General features: G+C 38.0%; 1 protein-coding gene across 1 annotated transcript in view; it reads left to right on the top strand.

The window, feature by feature from the left end:
- TOX (thymocyte selection associated high mobility group box) overlaps positions 1-24270 on the top strand; it is a 310020-nt gene that overhangs the window by 153927 nt on the left and 131823 nt on the right. The window contains exon 2 of the mRNA XM_025395197.1: positions 6749-6814. Within this exon, the coding sequence (XP_025250982.1) occupies positions 6749-6814 (66 nt within the window). The remainder of the gene's footprint in view (positions 1-6748; positions 6815-24270) is intronic.

Genomic DNA, 24270 nt, shown 5'->3' with positions numbered 1-24270 from the left:
AAGAATAACTTGAATCATAAGTTTGGTTTATTTGGTTAAAAACAAAAAACCAAAAACACAGCAATGAAAAACATTACATTGTAGCCTTACCCTTAACAGCAGAGGGAAACCGTCGTGTTTCTCTGTTGAGATTCATGCCATCGAGCCACAGGTTTAGGATAAATGCATAGTATTATTATTATTATTGAAAATTTCAGTTTTCACTGTTAACAAAAAGAATATCTAATATTCCTCCAAATAAGTATATCACTGGGACAAAAATGAGAATACAAACTCAGCCCCAGAGTGGAGTCCAGCTTCTAAGTTGTGGGTCTAGCACTATCTTTTGCCCACCCATGGCCAAGTCTTCCAAGCAGACACACTGTGCCCAGGCCATTCTTCCTCTCCATACCATTCAGATCTGTAGTCGAGTGTTTACCACTCAAGTTCAAGTGACAGCAGCCCAACCAAGAGGGGTTGCTCTTCCCTAGTTCAGCTCTGTGTGCTCCTGGGTTGGAATGCATGTCCGTAAAAAGCACTAGCAGAGTAACTGTGCTTTCTTTTCTTTGGATGTTGATAGCCTTGGCTCAGTCTGGACTCTTTCCTTTCAGTGTGATCCACTTCTGCAGCTGTGCTGTGCTCGGAACCAGTTTCATTCAGCTGGGTTCAGCATGGAGGCAGACTGACTTAAGACTATCTTGCATCAACAGGTTCAGCCTTGACACTGGGAGATAAATAGACACCTCTTCCTTCTCCAGTGCCTCCTGACATTTTCCCTTGAGACTGGTGAGGACGTGCAATAAGTGTGGGAGTTAGCTTTGCTCAGTTTTCACTGGATCTGTGTGACTGTGCATGGGAACAGCATTAGAACTATGCATATTACCACCCTACATTTGATGCTTAACTTTCAAAATGCTTTGCTTCTAGGAAACAGCAAAGTCTTCAAAGTCTTCATTGCCCAAACTTATTTCTTCTGTTACAAAAAAAAAAAAAAAGATGATTCGTAATCTTATACTGGTCCAAAGAATACAAAAATGGAAATTTTATTTTGGGGATATTAGCCTCTCTAAAAATGATTTATTATAAAGCACCATCTAAGAAATGTCAAATTGACTCCCTGTTATAAACATTTCCATTTTTAGCCCTTCTTTTCAAACATCAAAGTATCAAATATTCTTTCAGAAAACACCCAGAAATGTAAGCTTTTTCCCTTTATAGGCAGTACAATGTGGTACTGTTTCATGAATTCCATGAGGCTGTTTTTCCCCCTAGCAGCACTTTTCTGATTTTCTTTTAATGGTTTCCCTAAAATGTTCCCATTTTCTGTACCAGTGCCAATGACTGATTTACACTTCACATTCTATTTTTGACTTTTCTTGTCTTTGTGGTTTTGGTAGCCTAATATCGCCCATTTTTGCTCATCATTCACTATGTTCAGATATTGCTAGATTTCTCCTTTCAATTTTTAAATAGAAGAAATAATAACTACCTAGTTTGAAAGCTCTTTGGGATTATGGGTTTGGTTAATATCCTCTAAAAACAATTTCAAAAAACTGAAGTAGAAGATTATAAATGACTTTTTATGTGATTGCATCCCCTGGTGCTTTGAAATAAAAACACAATGAAGAGTCTAAAAGCGCTTGGTCAGGAAGGCTAATCCTGGGTTGATGCCATTTACATTTAGATTTAAATAAATCAGCCTATTTATTCTTTCAAACTTTGATTCAGGTTTTAAATTGAGAATACATGGAAATTAAAAACCCTAGTATGCTTAGATATATTTTGAAAAGTTATGATGCCTAAATTCAGTTGACTTCTAAGAATAATAACTGTGATGAGCATACAGAGTAAGGAAATGCAGTTAGTTATGTTTAATAAATATAATTTTATTTCAATAATTACTAATAATGCTCATCTAATCTGTAATTCAGGTAGAGTGAAGTGGGGTCATTAGAATGTGGCAATGTGAATGCTGTGCCTTCAGGTCTGTAGAGTGCGCGCGCACACACACACACACACATACCAGCTACAAATAGCCATTGAGTCTATTCCCACTTCTTATGTAGATGAAGGATAAAGCTGTAGTCAGAGTCTGATTCCTCACTTTTTATGAGTGTTGGAGTGAAAAGCAGTATGTCATAGTGGAAAACTCTTCTACTAAGAATCCAGACCTTGGTTCTATCCCCAGATGGACCTCATAAACAATACAAAGTCTATTTATTCAATCATAACATGAGAGATTCTGATGTGATGGTTTCAGGCATCATTCTACAAACACACTTCTAAGACCAAGAGCTATAATTCTACTTCAGGTGACAACTGTCCACAAGCTCATGGCATGAGGTGCTTTCTAAGATTGTTGGGTCAGCAGGAGGCCTGCTGAGAGCCCTGGAACCAGCTCCTGGTCAGGGTGTGGTTGGACGGAGCTGTGACAGTGCAGTGATAATATTAACCTGATAGGGTAGGGTGGGAAAGGTCCTGTGAATGCTGGGATCTTGGCTTACTCTTTTCCCCTGGGCCCAGGAGTGTGTCCAACCACGATCTTTCAACCGCAAGGGGAATGACTACGCCTATTCTGATACACATACGTATTTTTATTTGGCAGCTCAAGATTCTTTGGAAGGAGGGCATACACATTTTATTCATAGCCAGGTCTCTTGATTCCTGGCCAGTCTATATGTTTTATATTAAATAAAATTGTATTAAATAAAAATCCTGAGGAAGAACTGAATCTAACATTTGAGTAATGTTGTCCTGGCCATTTCTGTACTTTCTTTTCTTTTTATTCTTTTCCTGTTGTGGTTGTTGTTCTCTTTAAGGGCTTCTGTGCCTGTATCAGTTTTAATCCACTGTAAGACTTTGAGTCAACTGCCTTAAAAAGCCATCAAACCATTCTCTAAAAGCTGAAATTCTTCCTCTTCTTAAGTTACCACCTTCTCTAGATAGATAATATATTTAATCCAGCAAATATGTTTCAGTTTTTGTCGTTTAGGCAATAAACATTTCAGAAGACCTATTATGTGCCAGCCCTAAGCCATAAAGAAACTAAAGATAAGGAAGGTATGCACCATTCCTTCTGGTGGCTCACAGTCTAGTGGAATCAATCCCCCAACAAAACCTGCCCCGAAACAGAGGGCTGCCTAGGGGAGCCCGGAGCCTGCAGACAGCCCAGCCCTCACTAAGGGGAGGTGAGGAGTCTACAAAACACTGCAACAAGTAAAAGGGAAGGAAGGCATTCTGGACAAAGAGGTGTGATTGTGTGTGGGACGCACTGGAGCACAGGAAGTGGGTGAGATAGGAACTGAGAGCAGAGTCTCATAGCAAAATCAACATGGCTCTTCTCCTCTAGAAAGCAAGTGACAGCATGAAATAAATACATTTTTATATTGTAGGCTCCCCAGAAATACACTTTTGGAGGAGTTCTGAATATCCTGATAGCAGTTTTTAAAAGCCACCTGTATTAGGGTGCTCCAGAGAAACAAAACCAACTGGATGGATGGATAGATGATCTATCTATCTATCTATCTATCTATCTATCTATCTATCTATCTATCTATCTATCTAAAGAGATTCAGTATAAGGAATTGGCTGACATGATTATGGATGCTGAGATGTCCCAAGACCTGCAGTTAGCAAGCTGGAGAGCCAGGAGAACTGATGGTGTAGTTCCAGACCAAAAGCTGGCAAGTTTGAGGTCCAATAAGAGCCAATGTTATTTCAAGTCATGCCCCAAAACAGTGAAAGACTGATGTCTCAGCTCAACAGTGAGGCAGAAGGAATTCATTTACTCTAGTCAGCCCTTACTATTCTAGTCAAGCCTTCAACTGATTGGCGGAGGCCCACCCACCTTGGGGAGAGCAATCTGCTTTACCAAGTCTATCAATTCACGTGTTAATCTCTCTCAGAAACACCTGCATGGATACCTAGAAGAATGTTTGACCAAATATCTGGGCAGCCCATGGCCTAGTCAAGTTGACATGTAGAATTAACCATCATTCCCTCTCTCGGTTTTCTGCCAGGCCAAATACTAGGTTGACAGCGCCTCACGACACTTACAAAAATTCTCACAATATCACAAATTCTGGATAATATACCAGTGTCATTGAGATAATGCCATCACTCTGCTTTGACCATTTTTGGATGTTATTTTCAGAATTGATAGCTAACTTATCATTATGATTCAGAATATATTGATATGTTCTGGTGATGAAGTGCATGGGTGGCTAAAAAGCCAGGGGCCTGGGTTTGCATTCCAGCCCTACCTCTCACAAGCTGTGTAACTTGAAGCATCTAGCTTAACTTATCTGTGCCTTTGTATCTTCTTTTGTAAAATGTAGGTAATAATAATACCTAACTCTTGGTTTTGTGATGCCTAAATCAGTTAATACATGTAAAGATACAGGTGGCAGGAACATAAAATGTGCTTAAAAATATAGTTATAATGCTTACAGCCACATATCTTTTATAGTAAAATGCTGTTTTAGTCTTGGCCCAATATTACCTAAGTATTGGTACTTCTTGAGGAAAGAGTCTTCATCAAGAGCAGCAACACCGAATGTACTCAATTAGCGTACATGTTGGATAGACTCAACCCAAAACTTCAAAGCCTTTAGCTGGCTTGAGAACAACAACAGATTTAGAAAATGAGTTAGAGAAGATGAAATAGAAAGTAACACATTTATAGAATATGCACAGGCAGTGAAGTATTTGGTTCACTCCACTTCTTCAGTTTAGTTTATTACAGTCAGAGAAACTGTCCGTATTTTAAATGGTTCCTTGGCACCTTCACATGAAAAACATTTGCAAACAAACCAGTGTACTCCAACAGTGGGTGGAGATGAAGAAATGCGCAGTGAGGCTCTTTGTTAGGTCTTGAGTTGTTAGGAGTAACAGGCAGATTGGCTGGGGCTGGCCTATCTTTGGGTTGAAAGAGTTCACCTGTTTGATGGGGCACGGTGGCTCATGCCTGTAATCCCAGCACTTTGGGAGGCTGAAGCAGGTGGATCACCTGAGGTTAAGAGTTCGAGACCCTGCCTCTACTAAAAGTACAAAAATTAGCCGGGCGTGGTGGTGGGCACCTGTAGTCCCAGCTACTCGGGAGGCTGAGGCAGGAGAATCACTTGAACCTGGGAGGCGGAGGCTGCAGTGAGCTGCGATCGCCCCATTGCACTCAGCCTGGGTGACGGAGCGAAACTCTATCTCAAAAAAAAAAAAAAAAAAAAAGAGTTCACCTGTTCAATGGAAAAGCAACGTGGGGTAAGTCACTTCAACTCCAGGTTCATGAGCCAGTTGACAGAGCAACCAAAACACCCAGTTGTGTTATTTTTTATTTGCTCTAACAACATCTTTCAATAAGTAATTTCATTATGTTTAGATAAGTCGTTCACATAACGTGAAATAGATTTATAGGGTGATGTGTGAAGAAATCCTTTGATTCTCTGAGCTTAGTCTCGTGAGTGCTTCCATGTCTTTAGGGAGGCCTTTATTTACAGCTTATGTTGATGTGAACTTTCAGGGCACCCACTCTGGCGATTACAGTTTAGAGGCTGTGGAGCGACCCTCATGTTGGTGTAACCTTCTTCTGCTAGCAGTTCATAGGTGGTGGAATGAGATCTCTATAATACAATATTTTTTATGTTCTGATATAACACCATTTTTTCATAGTACATAAAGTATGAAGTATGTCCATAATACCATGGTTTGCACCACTATCAATAACACTATTCTGTTTCGAAAAGTAATTATTCAGACTTTCAATTCCCCATGTCTGAAATTAGCCCACCAATGAAAGCATATTCAGACCCAGCTCTGTGAAGTTACTGTGTTTGTCCATTTGATTATTACCTTGGAAAAATTCTTCCTCTAACTAAAAAGAGAAATGCTTTGCTCATCTGTCAAGTGACTAAAAATAGCTGAGGATTAAGTCTGAATAGAGTGATGACTACTTTCAAAACCCCAAATAATGAAAAGTATGTTGTCGTTGTTGTTGTCGTTGTTGTTGTTGTTGCTTGAACTATTGGAGAGTTCTCCAGTTGTTCTGCCCCTGCGAATTTCTTTCTTCCAGCCTTTTCCTAATTTGAAAATTTGCGCATGAATTTCTGTGCATTTTTAATACATGAATTCGATATCTTTGAAAAATTTCAGAAAGGAGTATTTCATTGTGCCTGTATATTTTTATTGTTATTTATTGTTATTATCATTCTTAGCCATGGTTATAGTGGCACATGCTCTTTCCAAATATTATAAAGTTAAATTTTTCTTAATCAGAAGGTTATTATGATGCCAGTTTTAGTCTATTGTGAAAACTCTGCACTTTTTCTTTTTTGAGAGCTAAACTCAGAATGCACTGAGCTGTGCCTTCGTGTATTTTTCGTTATTCTTTTCTTTCAGAAATCATGCCATTCATTTAATACTTCATTACAACTGAACTGCAATATGTATACATGGCGTGCAGAATGAGCCATTTTGTTTTAAAACAGATTGCAGATGAAAGGAAACCATTCATTTCTTGCTTGCTTGCTGTAATTACTAGAGCACTAATTACTCCAAATCACTGACATCCAGGGTCAGTAAGGATGACAACAGAAACATCAAAGAAAAGATGTGGCTCGCTTACTGTGACAGATTTTCCATAGTCCCAGCCGCAGTATTTTTTTATGGCTACTGTTTTCCAGTTTGATGGTTAAAAAACAAAGCAAAACAAAACAAATAAAAACCAAACATACCCGCAGTCAAGATTGCTGAATGTTTACTATTATTTCATTCGCAGTTTGACGGTGAGAACATGTATATGAGCATGACAGAGCCGAGCCAGGACTATGTGCCAGCCAGCCAGGTGGGTTAATTAATCTTCTCTGCCTTGTTTCAAATTGTAATTAAACAAATTCAAAGAGTTGCATTGCAAATGAGTAGCACTATCAGTAACTGCTGCAATCAGGAATAATCATAATTTATAAACAAAGCATTTAAGCCTTGTTTCCAGTTAATGAGATAGAGCTGATAAAACACCAGAGTTGGCATTTGTTGAAAGATACTACCTTGTTTCCTCTCCAGAACGGCAAGCAGCTGTTTTGCCAGCATGATCTTTCCTAAACAGTTGTTTTACCTTTAGGAAATAAAGTCTTTACAGGTGCAGGTTATTTGTGCTTCTGACTGTAGACGATTTAATCATTATAAGCTACACGTGTCACAAATAGCTTTAACTATCAACGGTTGGGGCCATTTTCAACAAAATGTAATGTTCGTAACCCAAATCCCATGGCCGGTGGGGCTAGAAGGCCGCTTTTACGATCTCCTGGGAAGGTAAGGAGTTGGGGCTGCGGAGGAGCTTTCAGGCCAAAAAAACATGATCTGATTGAAACCTTTCAAGGGCACCTTTGTATACATTTCACTGGGAATAGTTGACAAGGTATTTAATCATGAGAAATGACAACAAAAGTCCAATGAGAATGTAAATGGTTACATTTATGAAAGTAAATGTTTGACTATTTATTTTTAGATACTTAAGACCAGATCCTTTAATTCAGTGGAACATTTAAAGCCAAACTATAACTGCCCTTGGATACCAGTATAACGTAAAATATGAGAACATTGTAAGCAAAAATAAATAAGTGAAAAAGTGAAAGCAAGGAACAGTTCACAGGAGCATTTTGTTGACACAAACATGTTTTTTTCTAGAATGGTAAAAACCGTGGTAGATTGGAGTTTCATATATTAGTAATTCTAAAATAAACTCTTAATAATATTCAGTGCCTACATATCCACACATACAGATTTAATAACTAGAATGGGTTGGGGAATGGGTTGGGAGGGAGCATAAAACCTCTTTTTCTTCATTTTTCTTTTGTCAGTGAATTAAATCTAATGTATATGTTAAGGATGCACTCTGTGACCAAAATGGCTCATTCTTAACTCAAAACAGAGGCAGGCCTGCATCTCCCTGAACTTTGCATTTAGAAGTCATTAGGATCACTGCCTTCTCTGGCAGATATTCTGGAAACTACACTGTATTGTTCAGCTGAAAAGGTCATCATGAAGTTCAAAGATCCTGACTACATTGCCTTCCATTCAACTGAGCTGATCACTCTAAGAATACCTTTGGAAGGCTGAGCTTTGCATTTAGAAATCTTCCTTAACTGAATTCATTTGGCTAAGTAGCCTCCCAGATCCATAGGTAGTTCTGAATAGGACTGTTTGATTAAAAAATGAAAAATGTTACTATTAATTTTCTTCTAACCATCAATCCCAAAACTGTACTGACAAGTTTAGTATTACTATTAGATTAAAGCAACCTGGTATCATCTCTTTGGTGCCTTTAGGGTTTTGAAGTGTAAGGGCTAATTGAATTTGTTTGAAACAGTAGAAACACAAACTCAATAAATGATGGCTGTTATAAAGCAGCTGCTCCCTCTTAGAGAATCATTATGTCGGTCTTAAAGAGTTTTGGATAAAGGATTGGAAATTCAGAACATATACATCATAATGACTTGGCTCCTTAGATTTTAAAATTCAAGTACAATGCCTAATATTAAGCCCTTACTGAAATCCAACAACTAACATTGTTTTTCTTCATATGTCAGTCAGGAGTTAGTAAGAATGTTTTGAACACCAGTGATAATTTGTAAACAAGAGCCCCAAATACTTGTGTGCTTTTTAAAGATAGAGCAGGCTTGTGAGCCAGAAAGAAACACTTAAAAAATAATGTGCCATATATGAAAATGTTTTTAGAATGTGCTGTTTTAAAATTCAGACTAGTGTAAGGTAATACATGCTCTGGAGAAAAATAAACTTCACAAATTACATAAGTTCAATGGCCTTAGCTAAATTTTACACTTAACATTCCTTTTGTTTACTATAATATGGTATGTTCAAGAATTCATTACCAGGTATTCTTTTAGGGAATTTTAATCAATTTACTCCTTTAGGCAACCATAAATAAGATTTTAGTCATCCTGCAGGGAAAAAAAAAATAGTTTTTTCTTTTCCCTACATAACATCAAACATCTGCATAGTTTAGTAATCCAAGACAACTTGCCTCGTAGCATCACTCAACAATTATAATTCCTGTTCAATTTTCAAATCAGTACATGCTTTGGGACTTATAGACTAAGTTGCTAAGTAGCAACATATGGCACACTACTGCTCCTGTGATGTTGCTGCAAGCAAATAGCATAATTCTAAACTTGAAATGATTTTTATAGAAAGCCAATGCTGGAACTGCTCCAGAAATGGAAGTACACTGTAAAAATTAATGATATTCTTTTAGACAGTCCAAAGGGCTCTTTGGCACTATCTACTGCATGCATTCTCTACCTCATAAGCTAGAGTATACAAATCCTTAAAACTTTTTTGCCTATAGTTTTATAATTGATAGGCAACTTTTAAGTTGAATATACCACCTTATAATAAGCCTGACAAGTATATAATAAAAACTCGTAAGATTTCCATTTTACTCTGGCACCATTCTTGGAATATTGACTGTTTTCTCCTATAATAGCTATTAAGTGTGCTGGTCACTCAGTGCTTTAATTTAAACATCATTTAACTTTTTTCTTACACTGGTTAGAATTTGAACCAGCAATTCAAGACTTCTTTGTGTGTTTCCAAACCCTGGCTAAAGGCACCTTGTTGCTTAATACCTCCTGAACTTTGTCCCGTTAAGAGTTTGTGGGAGAATGTGAGTGGGCTAATGAAAGGAAGCCAGATGAGCAGCTTGTCAGAAACCCACTTCTTTGCCATTCTGAACTTGTCATGTTTGATTGAGATGACAGTACCTAGACCAGAAGGACACAAAGTAGCAATATGTAGGATGAACAAGTCTAGAGATGTAACCTGCAACATGAGGACTAGAGTTAATAATATGGTATTTAGGGCTGGGCGTGGTGGCTCACGCCTGTAATCCCAGCACTTTGGGAGGCTGAGGTGGTGAATCACTTGAGGTCAGGTTTGAGACCAACCTGGCTAACATGGTGAAACCCTATCTCTACTAAAAATACAAAAATCAGCCAGGCATGGTGGTGCGTGCCTGTAATCCCAGCCACTCCAGAGTCTCCACTCTAGAAGCTGAGGCAGGGGAATCACTTGAACCCACGAGGTGGAGGTTGCAGTGAGCTGAGATCACACCACTGCACTCTAGCCTGGGCAACAGAGTGAGATTATGTCTCAAAATAATAATAATAATATAGTATTTGGGATGTTTGCTAAGTGAGTATGTTTTAGCTGTTCTTGCCATATACACACAAAATAGGTAACTCTGTGAGATGATAGATATGTTAATTTGCTTCACTATATTAACTGTTTTATTATCTATATGTATATCATAACATGTTATATGCCTTAAATCTATTCAATAAAACGTATCTTATAAAATATCTGGACCAATATGCCAGCAGGCAGAACAAAACAGAGGGGTATTGGGCTTCCCACCTCAGAAATTTCTCTGGAATTTTCTCAGCCCACTCAGATGTGCATGCTCTGGGGTTCTCTTATCTCCCCATAAAACTTCAGCCCCTTTCTCCAGCTCCTAGAATAGTTGTAGTACCTTTCATAGTCCTTTATATGAGGCTGTCATCACAATATAAATGTTCATCTAAATTAAATAACATCAAAAGAAGCAGAAGAGAAGTCTAGTTCTCTTCATCAGAACTTTCTACAGCACTAGGTTATTTTATTTGATTTTTCAGGTTTGAATATGTGCCATGGCTTTCCCCCATTCTTTCCTCTTCTGAGTCAGTTTCAAGAATGTCCTTTTCTCCCAGGCGTGGTGGCTCATGCCTGTAATCCCAGCACTTTGGGAGGCCAAAGTGGGCGATCACCTGAGGTCAGGAGTTCGAGACCAGCCTGGCCAACATAGCAAAGCCCCGTCTCTACTAAAAATACAAAAATTAGCCGGGCATGGTGGAGTGCACCTGTAATCCCAGCTACTCGGGAGACTGAGGCAGGAGAATTGCTTGAACCCAGGAGGTGGAGGTTGCAGTGAGCCAAGATCACACCACTGCACTCCAGCCAAGGTGACAGAAGGAGACTCTGTCTCAAAAAGAAAGAAAGAAAAAGAAAAAGAAAGAGAGAGGGAGAGAGACAGAAAGAAAGAAAGAAAGAAAGAAAGAAAGAAAGAAAGAAAGAAAGAAAGAAAGAAAGAAAGAAAGGAGAAAGAAAAGAAAGAAAGAAAAAGAAAAGAAAGAAAGAAAAAGAAAGACAAGAAAGAAAGAAAGAAAGAAAGAAAGAAAGAAAGAAAGAAAGAAAGAAAGAAAGAAGGAAAGAAGGAAAGAAGGAAAGAAGGAAAGAAGGAAAGAAAGAAAGAAGGAAAGAAGGAAAGAAGGAAGGAAAGAAAGAAAAGGAAGGAAGGAAGGAAGGAAAGAAGGAAGGAGAGAGAGAGAGAGAGAGAAAGAAAGAAAGAAAGAAAGAATCCTTTTCCATGGCTGCCTGTTTGTTCATTCTGTGTTTTCCATCAGTGCCCTCGACTCAGGGACTCAGCTCTTCACATGCCTACCTCAGTTGAAGTACTGTCTGAAAAGATCAAGAAGGACTGATCTTTTTTATACAAGAAATAATACTTTAATATTAAGGAAGAATGAGAAGATTTTCCTGGCATCAGGTTATGGAAAAGCTCAGGTTACTTGATTGAACCAGATTTTTAATAAATCACTTCCTCTTAGACCTTGACCTTTGCTCTGCTAAACTATTTCCTTCTGTTTGGTTCCCCGCCTTGCTCCCTTCATTCCCTCCCTCCTTCCCCACCACCTTCCTGCTTTCATTCCTTTCTTCCTTCTTCTTTCCATGAAAAGTTATCCTTTAAGCTTGAACTATTTTTTGTTGTTCATTATAAGCATTATAGTAAATCCTAAATATTAAATATCCTGGCCCGAGATCATATTTTAGAGGATTCTGAGATTGTGAGCAGTTTTCTCTCTCCCCACCTCCAGCCCCCTCTGGAATTCTGTCTCTTACTTGGTCCCTCAAATCTCAAGATTAAAAATAAGAATGATAAAATATAGCAATATTATGTTTTCCTGGAATCAGTTATAACTAAGCATTTGACATACAGTTCATAAAGTACATTTTGAATATAAAATTGAAGAGCATATATATATCCAGGTCAGCTTTCATGTGAATTTGAGGTTTGATTTCTAACTCCACTGGGCACCTGTCCCTGATAGCAGCTCAAATTCGACATATCAGTTCATCAAACCACAACTCATCACCTCCCACCTGCTTCCTCGCCCCCAATCTTCTCTTTTTTCTTTACTGCTTATAATCAGAAGTGTTAACACCACCTCTTCAAACACCCAAGACGGAGACTTGGGGAGTCTCCCTCGTCATTCAGCCTTTGGTTAATTCCAGATAGTGTTGATTCTATTTTTTGGCCTATCTATTGAATCCATCTCCTCTTTTCCAGCTACACAATTTCTGCCTTCATTATAGGCCTCACAGTTTCTCATGAACTCATCTTACCTTCTCTCATTTCCTTTTCCTCATCTTTGCTGAACGGTACACACCTCAGTGCCTTGCCATTGTCTACAAGGCTGCTTTATCATGGTGTGTATTTGTCCCTGGGTAGCACATGGCACAATGGCATCACCAGGGATGTCCTTGTCTTGCTCCCCTGATTGTGAGCTCTTGAAGGTAGGACTCACTCTTGTTTCTGTCTGGCTTTCCTGTGCCAGGAATAGTGTTTGACGTATCAGAGGTATGCAGCATTGTTTGTTGAAAGATGAGCAAATCAGCTAAAATATTTTATGTACATTTTTTTTAATCACATGAATACTTAGAGTCTTCCATTGCAATGATTCTTGACCCTGCATTGCAGACATTTAGCAAATCCAGCCCTACCCTGTCCATGGCAGTAGGACACTTTATCTTCGTGCCAGTGCCCTTATATATTAACAAAAGGTTCCAGCACTCCCTCCTCCTTGGAGAATTATTTCAAGTACAAGACTCAAAGAGTTAACATGATAATAAACTAGATAATGACAGTCAATGCTTGTTACAGTAACATCAGGCTGTTGTTTATCATCAGCAATGCAATGGAATTGGAAATAGTAGTGTGCTCCAAATTTCTTTTTGTACAATATTCTCTCAAATCTGCTGTTAGAATTATGTTTTCAGATATACAAATGTATTAATGACTCTCTATTTGTTTAATTTCGTGTTTTCCTAATGAGAAAATTCTCCAGGTTAGAGTGTAAATGAGGTATGACAAAAAGGGCCTAGAAAGTGTAATATTTTTAGAGTACTTTTGAAAAACAAATCTCCTTACCGTGGGTCATAACATCTCCATGATTGTGACATAAATTTGAACTGTAAATTGGACCAATTCCTTTTACATTAGTTCCTTTTGGCAGAAATTTCAGAAGTAACATTAAGTTGACTTTTTGACCATTGACCCAACAGAATGATAAAGCTGCCATGCTCTGAGTAATCGAGTTAGCCCAACAAAGTCTGGCATCTTAACAAGCCCAGACTAGTTACTCAAACCAGTCTTCAGTGTAACATTCAAATGATTACTCTGTGCAGTCCCAGAGGTATTCATTACAGACAAAATTGCTCTTGTTGCCTTGCATACAAGCTGAGTTTTCAATGGGAAATGAAAGGATGCCTGGAAAAATAGGCCACCTAATTAAGTTAAACTACTCTAGCATTTGGCTTGACATCTTCATTACTCAAAATTAAAAAGATGCTTCACTTGAGCACACAAGTTACTATTGTTTATGTTGTTTTCTTCCTAAATTGGCTTCTTACATGGAAGTCTGTTTTTCAGCATTATATCTTGAAATAGCTCACGTAATTCTTACAGTTTATAAAAATGTCTTAATAGCTGTATGGATACTGAATACAGGCACCATACAAATATATATCTTAGGGCTTGGGATAGTCAAACACACATTGGCCTTTCTGCATATTTTGTTGACCGACCACATTGATGTTGTTGAACTTTAGGTAATTCTTGACCCATCTAGTCTTTATTATTTTAGTTGGGTATTGACTCCATTAGCTATAAATGATCATCTACATGAAAATATGAATTCCTAAAAAGAAAAAAAAAGAAATAGGCCATAATGTTTAAACTGAAATTCATTTGTCCAGTAAAAGTGTTTTATATCAACCTCACCAGCAGAGGAACTATTTTAGGAACATTTTAAAATATAAACACATGTAGAGCACACCATCTACTGATTGCCAGTTTCTACTCATTGACACTAATGAGGCTGCTGACAGGTTAAATGTTGTGTATCATATACATTTCCAAGCTGTGGGATTTGTGAATATAAGACTCATTTTTTATTTGTTTCTGGGTAGGCGTGAGAATTTTAGAATAATTGTCAAATAGTGTGTTTTGTCAAGTATTAGGGACATGTATTTCAGTGACAAAAATTATGAAAATATCTGAATGGAATAGCATTAGTGATAAAAACAGATTCTCAAAACCTCGCGCTCCATATGGAGCATGATTTATTCAATGGACAGATGTCAAGTGATGCCAGCACATTTAGGCGTTGGAGGGAGGAGTTGTGGCACTACTGCAGTCTGACCAGTTGTGTGGTAGCATTTGATACATTTTGAAAGCAGCCATTTGGCTTATTTACAATTATATTTTGAACAATTTTTTTTTCTTTAGCATGTGAACAATTATGAAAAACTAAATGATCCTTCCTGTTAAATTTTGCAATTATAACATGCTATATTCTTTTCTGGTAGCACATAATAAACCTATCACTAAAGAATGCCCTCCAAAATAAGTATAGTATTTCAATTTAAGAATAGTAATGTGTTGAATATTGTCATCTGTCTGTGCTAGCTCCATTTCCAAGGTGCTTAAAGATTGTTCTAAAGAAACACTAAATTTTCGATATGTCACTATGTTAAGTAGAAGCACTTTTGCCCATTTTTACTATAAAAAACAGTGGGGCTTAGAAAAGTTAAGGTGTTTTCCAACCACCCCAATGTCTTCTGAGACCTCCTTCTGCGTATCCTCACCTGCCACCTCAAACACCTTTAAAAAAGAGCCAAGTTTCCCTCTGCAGTTTCAGTTCCTCAGTTTGGGAGCAGACCTAGCTAGACTTCCCAGAAACACAAAGAGGGTTTTAGTGTAATCTTTATCCATATCTGTATTTTTTTCTTTCTCCTGTGTTCTTTCTGATCTATATTATTTTACAGTTTGAGTATTTAAAAATGTAACTATAACCCTAATGATTTGAAATTAATTGGTGGCTATCTTAGAAAATGTTCTCCATACATTCTTTGCTGTTCATAAATTAGGATAATTGATGCTGTTAGTAGCAAAGCCAAACAAGTGACTTCTAAGGCCCAGCATCAGATTATTCAAATGTAATAGCCTGATCTGAAACTCCCAAGGGTTCTGATGGTCATGATTTGAGACCAGTAATGAAGGCTTTTCCATATGCAACTGGGCCTTCCAGCATTTCAGGAGAGGCCTTCCTTCAAGAAGAGCTAAGCCTACTGTTTGTTGTTATTCTCCAAAATCACAAAGAGAGTGACCTTGGAGGAAATGGGAGTGGGGGACAATAGGGATGCTGGGTGAGACCGGGTCAGCAGCTCTATACAGAAATTGCCTTCAGGGATGCCGAGACTTCCCTGTACCATGGATGCAAAGGTTTTTTGTTTTTTTGGGATTTTTTTTATTTATTATGCTCTGACCTCAATGAAACTTCTTGCTTTTAAAGATGATGATAAATTTCAGTAGTAGTTTAAGTCAGTACCCGCCTCTCCCAGTGTCCCAAAAGAATTGGATTTATAATAATAATAGCTGTCAGTTGGAAGCTACCAGTTTCTGACAAGGAACTAAACAAAATCTACACACTTACTTTCTCATTTGATCCTTACAACAATTCAGTGAGGATTAGAGAGCTAGAGTGACTTACCAGACCTCCAAAAGATAGTAAATATCAGAGCTAGGATTCTGGCCTTGGAAGGTCTAAGGCTTCTGTCAAACTCCATCCTTGGTCAGCTAGGCTTAATTTCATTTTAGAACTTTAAGGACAAAATGTTGACATACTTCAGTTCTAAAGAGTATTGAGATAACTGCAATGTGTTACATGTGTGAGAATACTCTGGGAAATATTAGCTTATGCCAAATGAAACCATGGATGCTTTACCATTTCTTATTTACAAAGCAGTGATTTCATACTTGTGCACACATAAAAGCTGAACAATCACGCAGTGGATATTTGCTGTCCCTGGATTCCTTGATGCAGAGCAGTGATTCTTCCCTCCCCTTCTCAGCCAGCTTTTGCCATGCCTGTGCCACCACTGCCCAGTCCTTTCCCTCCACACTCCACTACTTTTCTTGTCCAAGTCCAGGACTCTTTTCCCACCCTAGTTTCTCCTCCTTTTCCCGTCCAGAAGATAAACTACAGGAAGTCTTTCCACAGAAGACATCTCACCCTCCCTCCACTCTTCCCTAGAAATCCCACTTCTGGGGAACTGAACATTGAGGGATCTTACCATCATTAACCTGGGGGAAACTGTCTTCATTTTTTCAACTATTTTTTTTCCACATCCCTATCTTTAGCATAAGCTTTCTTTGTAGGAAAGATCTAGCAAGTGAGATGACCTCCAGTATTAGAGAGATGCACTTGCAACTCTTCCCTGGAAGGAGGAATTGCATATCAGCATGTGATGAGTAGAAATAGGAGCTTCTTTTTCTCCTTTTTGGACCCCTTGATTAAGAGGCAAACCAAGAGCACAGGCTTTCTATTAGCTCTGGTCCTCCGCTAATTTGGCTTCTTCATGCAGAATGTGAGTTTGCACCCAGCATTTGCTGATCTCTACTCAAGAGACAAAATAAAAATGATTGGCCATGAATAGATACATACAGCATGTATTTTTATATGTATATATGAAATATACACATATATGAAATATATACATATTTATTTTATATTTTATATACATATAGAAATAGCCCAACACTGAATGCTCAACTCCATGCTGGTTGCCTGCATATGACTTAGCAAACAGAACCTAGCCTTAAGCAAAAATCAATTTAACACATTTCTTTTAAAAAATAAAAATTTATTGAAACTTAAAGGCTGCATGTGATTTAAAATAGTATATTAAAACCTAATACATTGCAATCAATTGTTAACAGTAAACAATGTCTATATAATGTTTCTTTGGGATTCCCATCTACCCAACTAGTTCTATAAACGCAGACAAATAATTTAACCTCTCTGGAACTCATTTTTCTCATATGCAAAGTTCAAGGACGATTTCTTAGGTTTCTTCTTGAGCAAGCATTCTATGATTCCATTTGAGCATAAGTAGAGAACTGTAGAAGTTTATCCTAAGGAAATAAGTGGATTAAGTTATTTGTCATGGTGTGGTTTGCAACAGCAAAATCTGAAACATCCTAAATGTTCAAAATGGAGAACTGATAGAATAAATGATAGAACATGAATACAATATGTTTTGTTAGGGAAAACAAAAACAAAAGCTCAAAACAAACTAGCAAATAGGCACTAAAAAGAATCTCGAAAGACACACATTTTAATGTTTTGCTCCTGAGTGGTTGGATTAAAGGTGACTTTTTTTCTTATATATATTTTCTAATTTTTTTAAACTAGTTAACATGGGTTATTTAAAAAATAAAGCCAAAAAATGTGGAACTGGATCTCAGAATGTATGAACTCAATATGAGAATTGAAAAAGTCTAGATGATTAAAAAATGTAGATTGCATTGTATATAAAATTATGTGCTGAATGATGAAATTAAATACTTCAGTTACCCCTTTTAACATTGAATATGGAATGATGACCTAGCACTAAAAAACATGTCCTGACTGACTTTCAGAACTGGTTCCTTTCACTTGAATCTGGTCTCTCTAATGATTTGTTTGTGGTTTGGAGGGGGAGTACATTATTTGTTTTCCAGAAGCTTGGGGATTTTTTTAGCCAAAGGAGAGGTCCTCATTTATGACAACTACGCACGATGCCTGGTATGAAAATATCCCCTAAAAATACTGCTTGGAGACTTATGTAGACCCCCAAGCAATAATGAGAGAAGACAAATCCCTTCCCCATTCTGGTATCATTAATGAATTACGGCAGCAGAAAGCCCTACAGGTAAACACTAAGGACTTTCCTGGAGGTATGTGGAGAGAGAGACAGAGAATATTAGGCTACCTGCCCCACCCTCACCTGATCTGCTTCAGGTGCTTAGTCCAGGATCCCAGTACCCCCTGAATCCTCAAAGCCTCAGCTGGCAAACCCTGACCTCAGGGTCCCCCAGCCCAGGCCCCAGGAAGAGCCAGTGTCAGACATTCTCAGGGGCAGGTTCAAGTTGACCTTGTTTTCTGGTGTCATTCAGGCTTTGCACACTGGTTTTTCATAAGTGAAATTTTACCTTACTCCCCAGTTCCAGAAGAGGCCTGCATTAAGCCCAGTAGACTGAAGTTTGCTTTGATTGGTGGGACCAATCTTGCCCTTGACATTATCTTAGAGGTTGAAGGCCTGACCTTGCTGTTGAACCTGCCTGCTGTTACCTGGACATTAGCCTGGGCTTGCTCATTTGTCAGTTTTTGTGGTCCTCCCCTGATCACTTATCGCATCTTGGCAGAAGTGTCTGATCTTTAGGCCCTGATATCAGTGTAAATCTGCTTATAGCAATCCCTTGATCATCCCAGGTTCAAGTAATTCTTTTTGTTTACACTCTGATATCACTTAGTTTGACACTTCAAATATACTGCTCTTTATTAAGAGCCTAAGTTCCCGTTTCTCTCTACTAATTCACTATCTTTATAACAAACTGTGTCTCTTTTTTTTCCTAGTATAGAGAGATTTTTATTGGACTTATGCAAATAACCATATCACCATAAGAACACTCACAGTTTTTGAATTCTGGAGGAATCAAGTAATGTAATAAAACACTTTTATCTTTGTTTATAAAATTATACTATACCAAATTGCTGTAAATTACGTATAGCTTAAGAGAGAAAATTTTCTTAACTCTAGAAGACAAAACATTTGAGTAAAGGATCAATAATATTTTAAATAAAAGTATAAAAACCTGATCTTGATCATTTATTCAATCTCATATAATCAACTTTTGTTCTGCTAGATCTCTGAGTCATTTCATGACTCCTTCAAATTCTTTATTAGAGTTCTAGAAATTTTATGTAGCCTATGGATCTTAAAATTATCTGAAATTTGTATTTAAGAGAACTTGGAGTCTTTCTCATGAATCTGATTGTAAATGTTTTTAGAGAAGAATAAAAAACAATAATGCTACACAACTAAAACTTAGAATAGCATGGTTAAAAAGCTGATGAAAGCTTACAATTGACAGATATTCAATTATTTTTATTTTATATAACATTTTAAGATAACCAGGTTTATGACTGACAACACACTGAATTTCTATAAATTTATATGATTTTTGAAACATGTACACCAACAAATACCCATAAATGCAACTAAAAGAAGATCTAGTATCACCTATAATTTGACAGTGTTTCTTACACAATTTAACAAATAAGTCTGATTCTTTAAATCTTTACAAAATGAGAGATATCTTTTGATGTTTTTCACAAACTGTGTCTTTCAGTTCTTTGTATCTCAGATCACTCTTTGCAGGATGCTTACACATAGTAGGTGTATGACAATGCTTCTGTAACAAATGAGGCACTCGTTGCTTTTTATTTAACACCAGTAAAAAAAATTAATGAGCACAAATAAATGTCATACTTTCTACCAAAAATTTCATTTTGATAACTGTTGCTTGAAAAATTAGTACATTGTGTGTTTTTAAATGAAGATGATTTATTGCCATTGTCTAACGCGTGAAGAAAGACAAAAAAATTGTTTGCAGGATCATTGGCTTGAGCACATCAATGGCACTGTTGGACAATTCTTGCTGAGCGTTAAGATGATTTATGTAACAGACCGAAGCTTTCCACAGTAATACATTATAGTCTCAAGCCAGCAACCCTTGTTCATGCAGAGACAAAAGAATCTGAAAAATACCTACTCCTGAAGGTCTTCTCAAAAGAAATCAGAGATTACGTTGACGCTGTTTAAACTCTTTCAGGAAAAATCACCATTACATGTAGTATCTTTACTTCTAAAAATGTGCAGAGGAAGCTTATTATTTTTCTAATAAACTTTTCAGTTTAATTTGCTTTCCCTTCAGTTCTCTGAATCATGCAACAAGAATGTTTAATAATAGAAGATGAAACATGTTTAAACATTGGCATTCTTCTATCCTTAAGTTTCAGGAATTATGTTACAGATTAAAAATTAGTGCATTATGTATATGTTTGATGGCAGTACTATTTATTTATCTTTCAGATAAAGTTCCATATGAGAAACATATTTTACAAAGTTATAACCATAGCCATATTTTTAGTGTATGCATGATTGCATGAATCCATCACATAATTTAAAGATACATACGAGATGGTATCTTTTGAATTCTTCTGAGTTATGGGACTTCTTGTCACCAAAGATAAAGTGTTCCGTATAATGATTGCAATATGTGGACAGAGACCCACAAATACAATGCCTCTCTGGTAGAGTAACTAGATTTTGAAAAGAGAAGAAAAGGCAATGTTTAAAAGAGATTTCCCATTATTTATTCCTGGTTAGCATATATTAACACTGCCTGGGCCATACGAAAACATGAATTCTCTGTAGCCAAAAGAAAAATCAGCATAATTAACATTCCATTTCCAGATGTAATCATATAGAATAAGAATATAGGAACAGGCTGTAGCAAAAGGAAAATGTGGATTGCAGAAGGAGAAAATAATGTAAACAGGATACTCAGATCATGGAACATGTAAAGCAGTATGATTAAAAAGGAATGTGAGTATGTCAGAATCAGGTGAGAAGTTTCCTTTTCTACTGAAATGGGAGGCTGGGAAGGTTGGACTTCAGGGAAGGACTTTGGCGTTAGTCAAATGGCTGAAAAGGCATCCAAGCAGATCAAACCGAAGCAAATCAGAAGGATTCCCTATTAATTTCCCAACCTCAGTCTCTTGATTCCGTTAATAGTCTCAAAAGTGAGCCTCTAATTAGCAATTTGACCTCCTTGCCAAGAATTGCCCAGGGAAGATCGCTTTTCTAAGGACACAGCCAGTATGTTTGAAATCATAGCTTTTGTACAAATTTAGACAGTGACATTCTGGTTCAGAAATTCATTTGCCTTTTACTTGGGTTGGTAGGAGTCAAACTGTGAGAACCCGATCAGCCAGGGCTGCAGGCCTGCCAGCAGAGCTCCCTGAAGGAGCAAAGTTGTTGGGCCTCTGCACGTGCAGTAATTCTCGGCCTTCCACTTCCTTTGCTACGCTGTTCCCCACCATCTTTTTATTGCTTAACCTAAAAAGTGCAATTTAATTCCATTAGAATAAAGGTGAAGCCTTAACCTAGTTATTTATGGGGAGCAATTAAATAAATACATCAGGTATGAATGGGGTTACACTTTTCTCCACTGTGAGGCTGAGGCCTAATCAATGGCAAATATACTGAAATTCCTTTATAATGACATTGTGGAGAATGGATCTAAATCTTCTGTACTGTCTTTGGTTGTTTGTTTTCTTGGACATGACCCAACCCGTGGGATGTATAAATCCATTTAACAGTAACCATAGCTATGTAAAGCCGTTGTTTATCCAGAACTGTGTATCTGGCAAACATATTATTAGGCTTTTTACGTATGTTTTTGTTTTTAATACTTATAAGAACCCCATGGTTTTAAAGCTTGCTGCAGAACCCAAATTAATACATGGTTTAAAGGACCTGGAAGCAGACCTTGTCTATTGGGCTTCAAAGCCTCAATTCTTGGCAACATGCACAGTGGCCAATCTTAACAGTCACTGAAGAAATCATGCGTATTCTCACCTAGTCCAACATCTGTCTCCTCATCAGAGAAAGATGTAGCACTTTATAAGCTAAATGTGCAATTACCAAATTTTAAGGTTTTAAGAAAATGACTTGAAATAGTCATTGACTCTCTATTATAGAACCATAGAAATACTCTTGAGGTTGATAATATTTTGAAATTACTACTTTAATGCTCCCAACAGTCCCCTTGTGGGCTTGAAAAGTTCATCTATTTTCCAGAATGAGCCATGCCTCATGGTAGCTCACTCCACCCTAACCCACATTCAGTGGCACTGGGATCCTGCTTCCTGTACGCACAGTGATGCACAGTGTCTCCTGCGCTGGAACACAGGAGTCCTGTTACATAGCTCAGCACCAGCAACACCCTGTGACTGTCTTGTGTCTGGAACCAGGGAGTAACTGAAGATCAGGGAGAATCTGGTTAATTAACAGTAATATAATTTTGAGTTCTTTGAATCATGTGCATCATTTAGACTGGCTCTGGTTTAGAACAAAACACTTTCTATGCTAATATGTTTCCAATTTACCTTGACTTAGTATGGTGAAGATTCAAGATAAAATTAAAAGTGTTGGCCTGATTTTCACCCTGCAGTCCTTAAATACTTTCTCTCCATTTGTGTAAGATGGTCATTGCTGACTTTCAGCATTGGCTGGGGAAGAGGGAGCTCGCATGGTCATGCTGCTGTTCAAGTTCCAATCCCTGAACTGGGATGGGTACATGTCACTATAAAATGTGATGAAGAAGATGATAGCACCTTTGAAAATCTATACCTGGCCTCCCTCAGCATTCTAGACTGGAACCTAGCCTCGTAGGACTTCTAAGGACATGTGATTCACTCCTTGGCAGCCTCTAATTTTTTTTTTTTTTTTTTTAAAGTAGTGCTGTTGTCTCCTGGGCATCTGGGGATCATCATGGAAAGGACCAAGTGATCTTTGTTCCCAAGAGGGTTGGAGAATGAATGATCTGTAAATTCCAGGCCTCACTGTGTCTTGAGGGAGAAAAATAGAGCCCAAGTCAGAAAAGGACCCTGCTGGAATAAGTGGACATGAGCACCAGGTCCCCTATATCACCCAGGGATGGCCTTCACATAAGCCTTCTCTGACAATTCAGCCCCTGATCTCATCACTCATATACCTTCTTGTGGTCTAATCAGGCCTTCTCTGCTGGCCAGGCATGGGCATCAGAACTGCTGCTGTGACTTCCTTCACATGCCCCAGCAGTCGCCCAAAGGGCCCTGATGTCCTGCCTGCCATGGGGGTTAGGCTCCACAGCTTCTGACAGCCAGGGGGTCACAAACTCTCCTTTGCAAATCCTCTGAAATCTGTGTGTCACTAAAGGATAGTAGGTGCCAGTCACTTCAGGGGATCAAAGCAGCAGTCAGAGAGGAATTATGCTGGTCAGTTTTGCATTGTTATAAAGGAATACCTGAGACTGGGTAATTTACAAAAAAAAGATGTTTAGGCGGCTCACGGTTCTGCAGGCTGTACAAGCATTGCACCAGCATCTGCTCAGCTTCTGGTGAGGCTTCAGGAAACTTTTACTGGTGGTGGAAGGTGAAGGGGGAGCAGGTGTGTCACATGGTGAGAGAAGGAGCAAGAGAGATGAGAGGAGGCACCAGGCTCTTTTTAACAATTGGATCTGTGTGAACAAGCAAGAGCTCACTCGTTAGTTGGTGAGGAGGGCACCAAGCCATTCATGAATGGCATGACCAAACACCTGCCATCAGGCCCTACCTCCAACACTGAGGATTAATTTCAACATGAGATTTGGAGGGGACAGGCATCCAAACTATATGAGGGATACAGACTGCTCTGCCCAGCCTTCCTGAAGCTGCTCAAGCCTCTACTCTCCTAACAGGATATTTTTGGCCTCCGGATATTCTGTGAGATTGTTACATACCATGTAGGTAACCGGCCTGTGCAACGTCTTCACAATAAAAGATATTTACTCAAACCCAGGAATAACAGTGTATATTCACAAACTTTGTGCCTTTAAAGAGTCATTTTAGCATTCATTTATTCATGCACCTACGCATTCACTTAGTGATTCATTTATTTATTCATTCAACAAACACTGAACACTAATTCCAGGTAGGCAGCTTAATGGGGAAGAGGGAAAATATTGAATCATATTCTATTGTATCACGTCCCCCAAAACTGCAAATTGTCTAAATTACGAAACTATTGTTAAGTTAAGTGGATGTTTATTAAGTTTCTAAAAATCAAAATAAAGCTCTCATGTCATAGAAACCAACGTTGAAGAATTAGCAAATTCATTTCCACATTAAAAAATAATAAGTAATTAGCCTGGCATTGAACTTGTTGTACGTTCTGGGACATTTTGGCATTTGTGCAATTACCACTATACTTTTATATGGCATCAATTACACTGTAATAGGCTCATGGCAAATAAGTATATCATGACTTCTAATA

This window comes from Theropithecus gelada, chromosome 8, assembly GCF_003255815.1.
Source record: "Theropithecus gelada isolate Dixy chromosome 8, Tgel_1.0, whole genome shotgun sequence".
NCBI classification, from domain to species: domain Eukaryota; kingdom Metazoa; phylum Chordata; class Mammalia; order Primates; family Cercopithecidae; genus Theropithecus; species Theropithecus gelada.
Note: the sequence above shows the minus strand (reverse complement) of the source record. Positions and strands in the feature narration are given on the sequence as shown.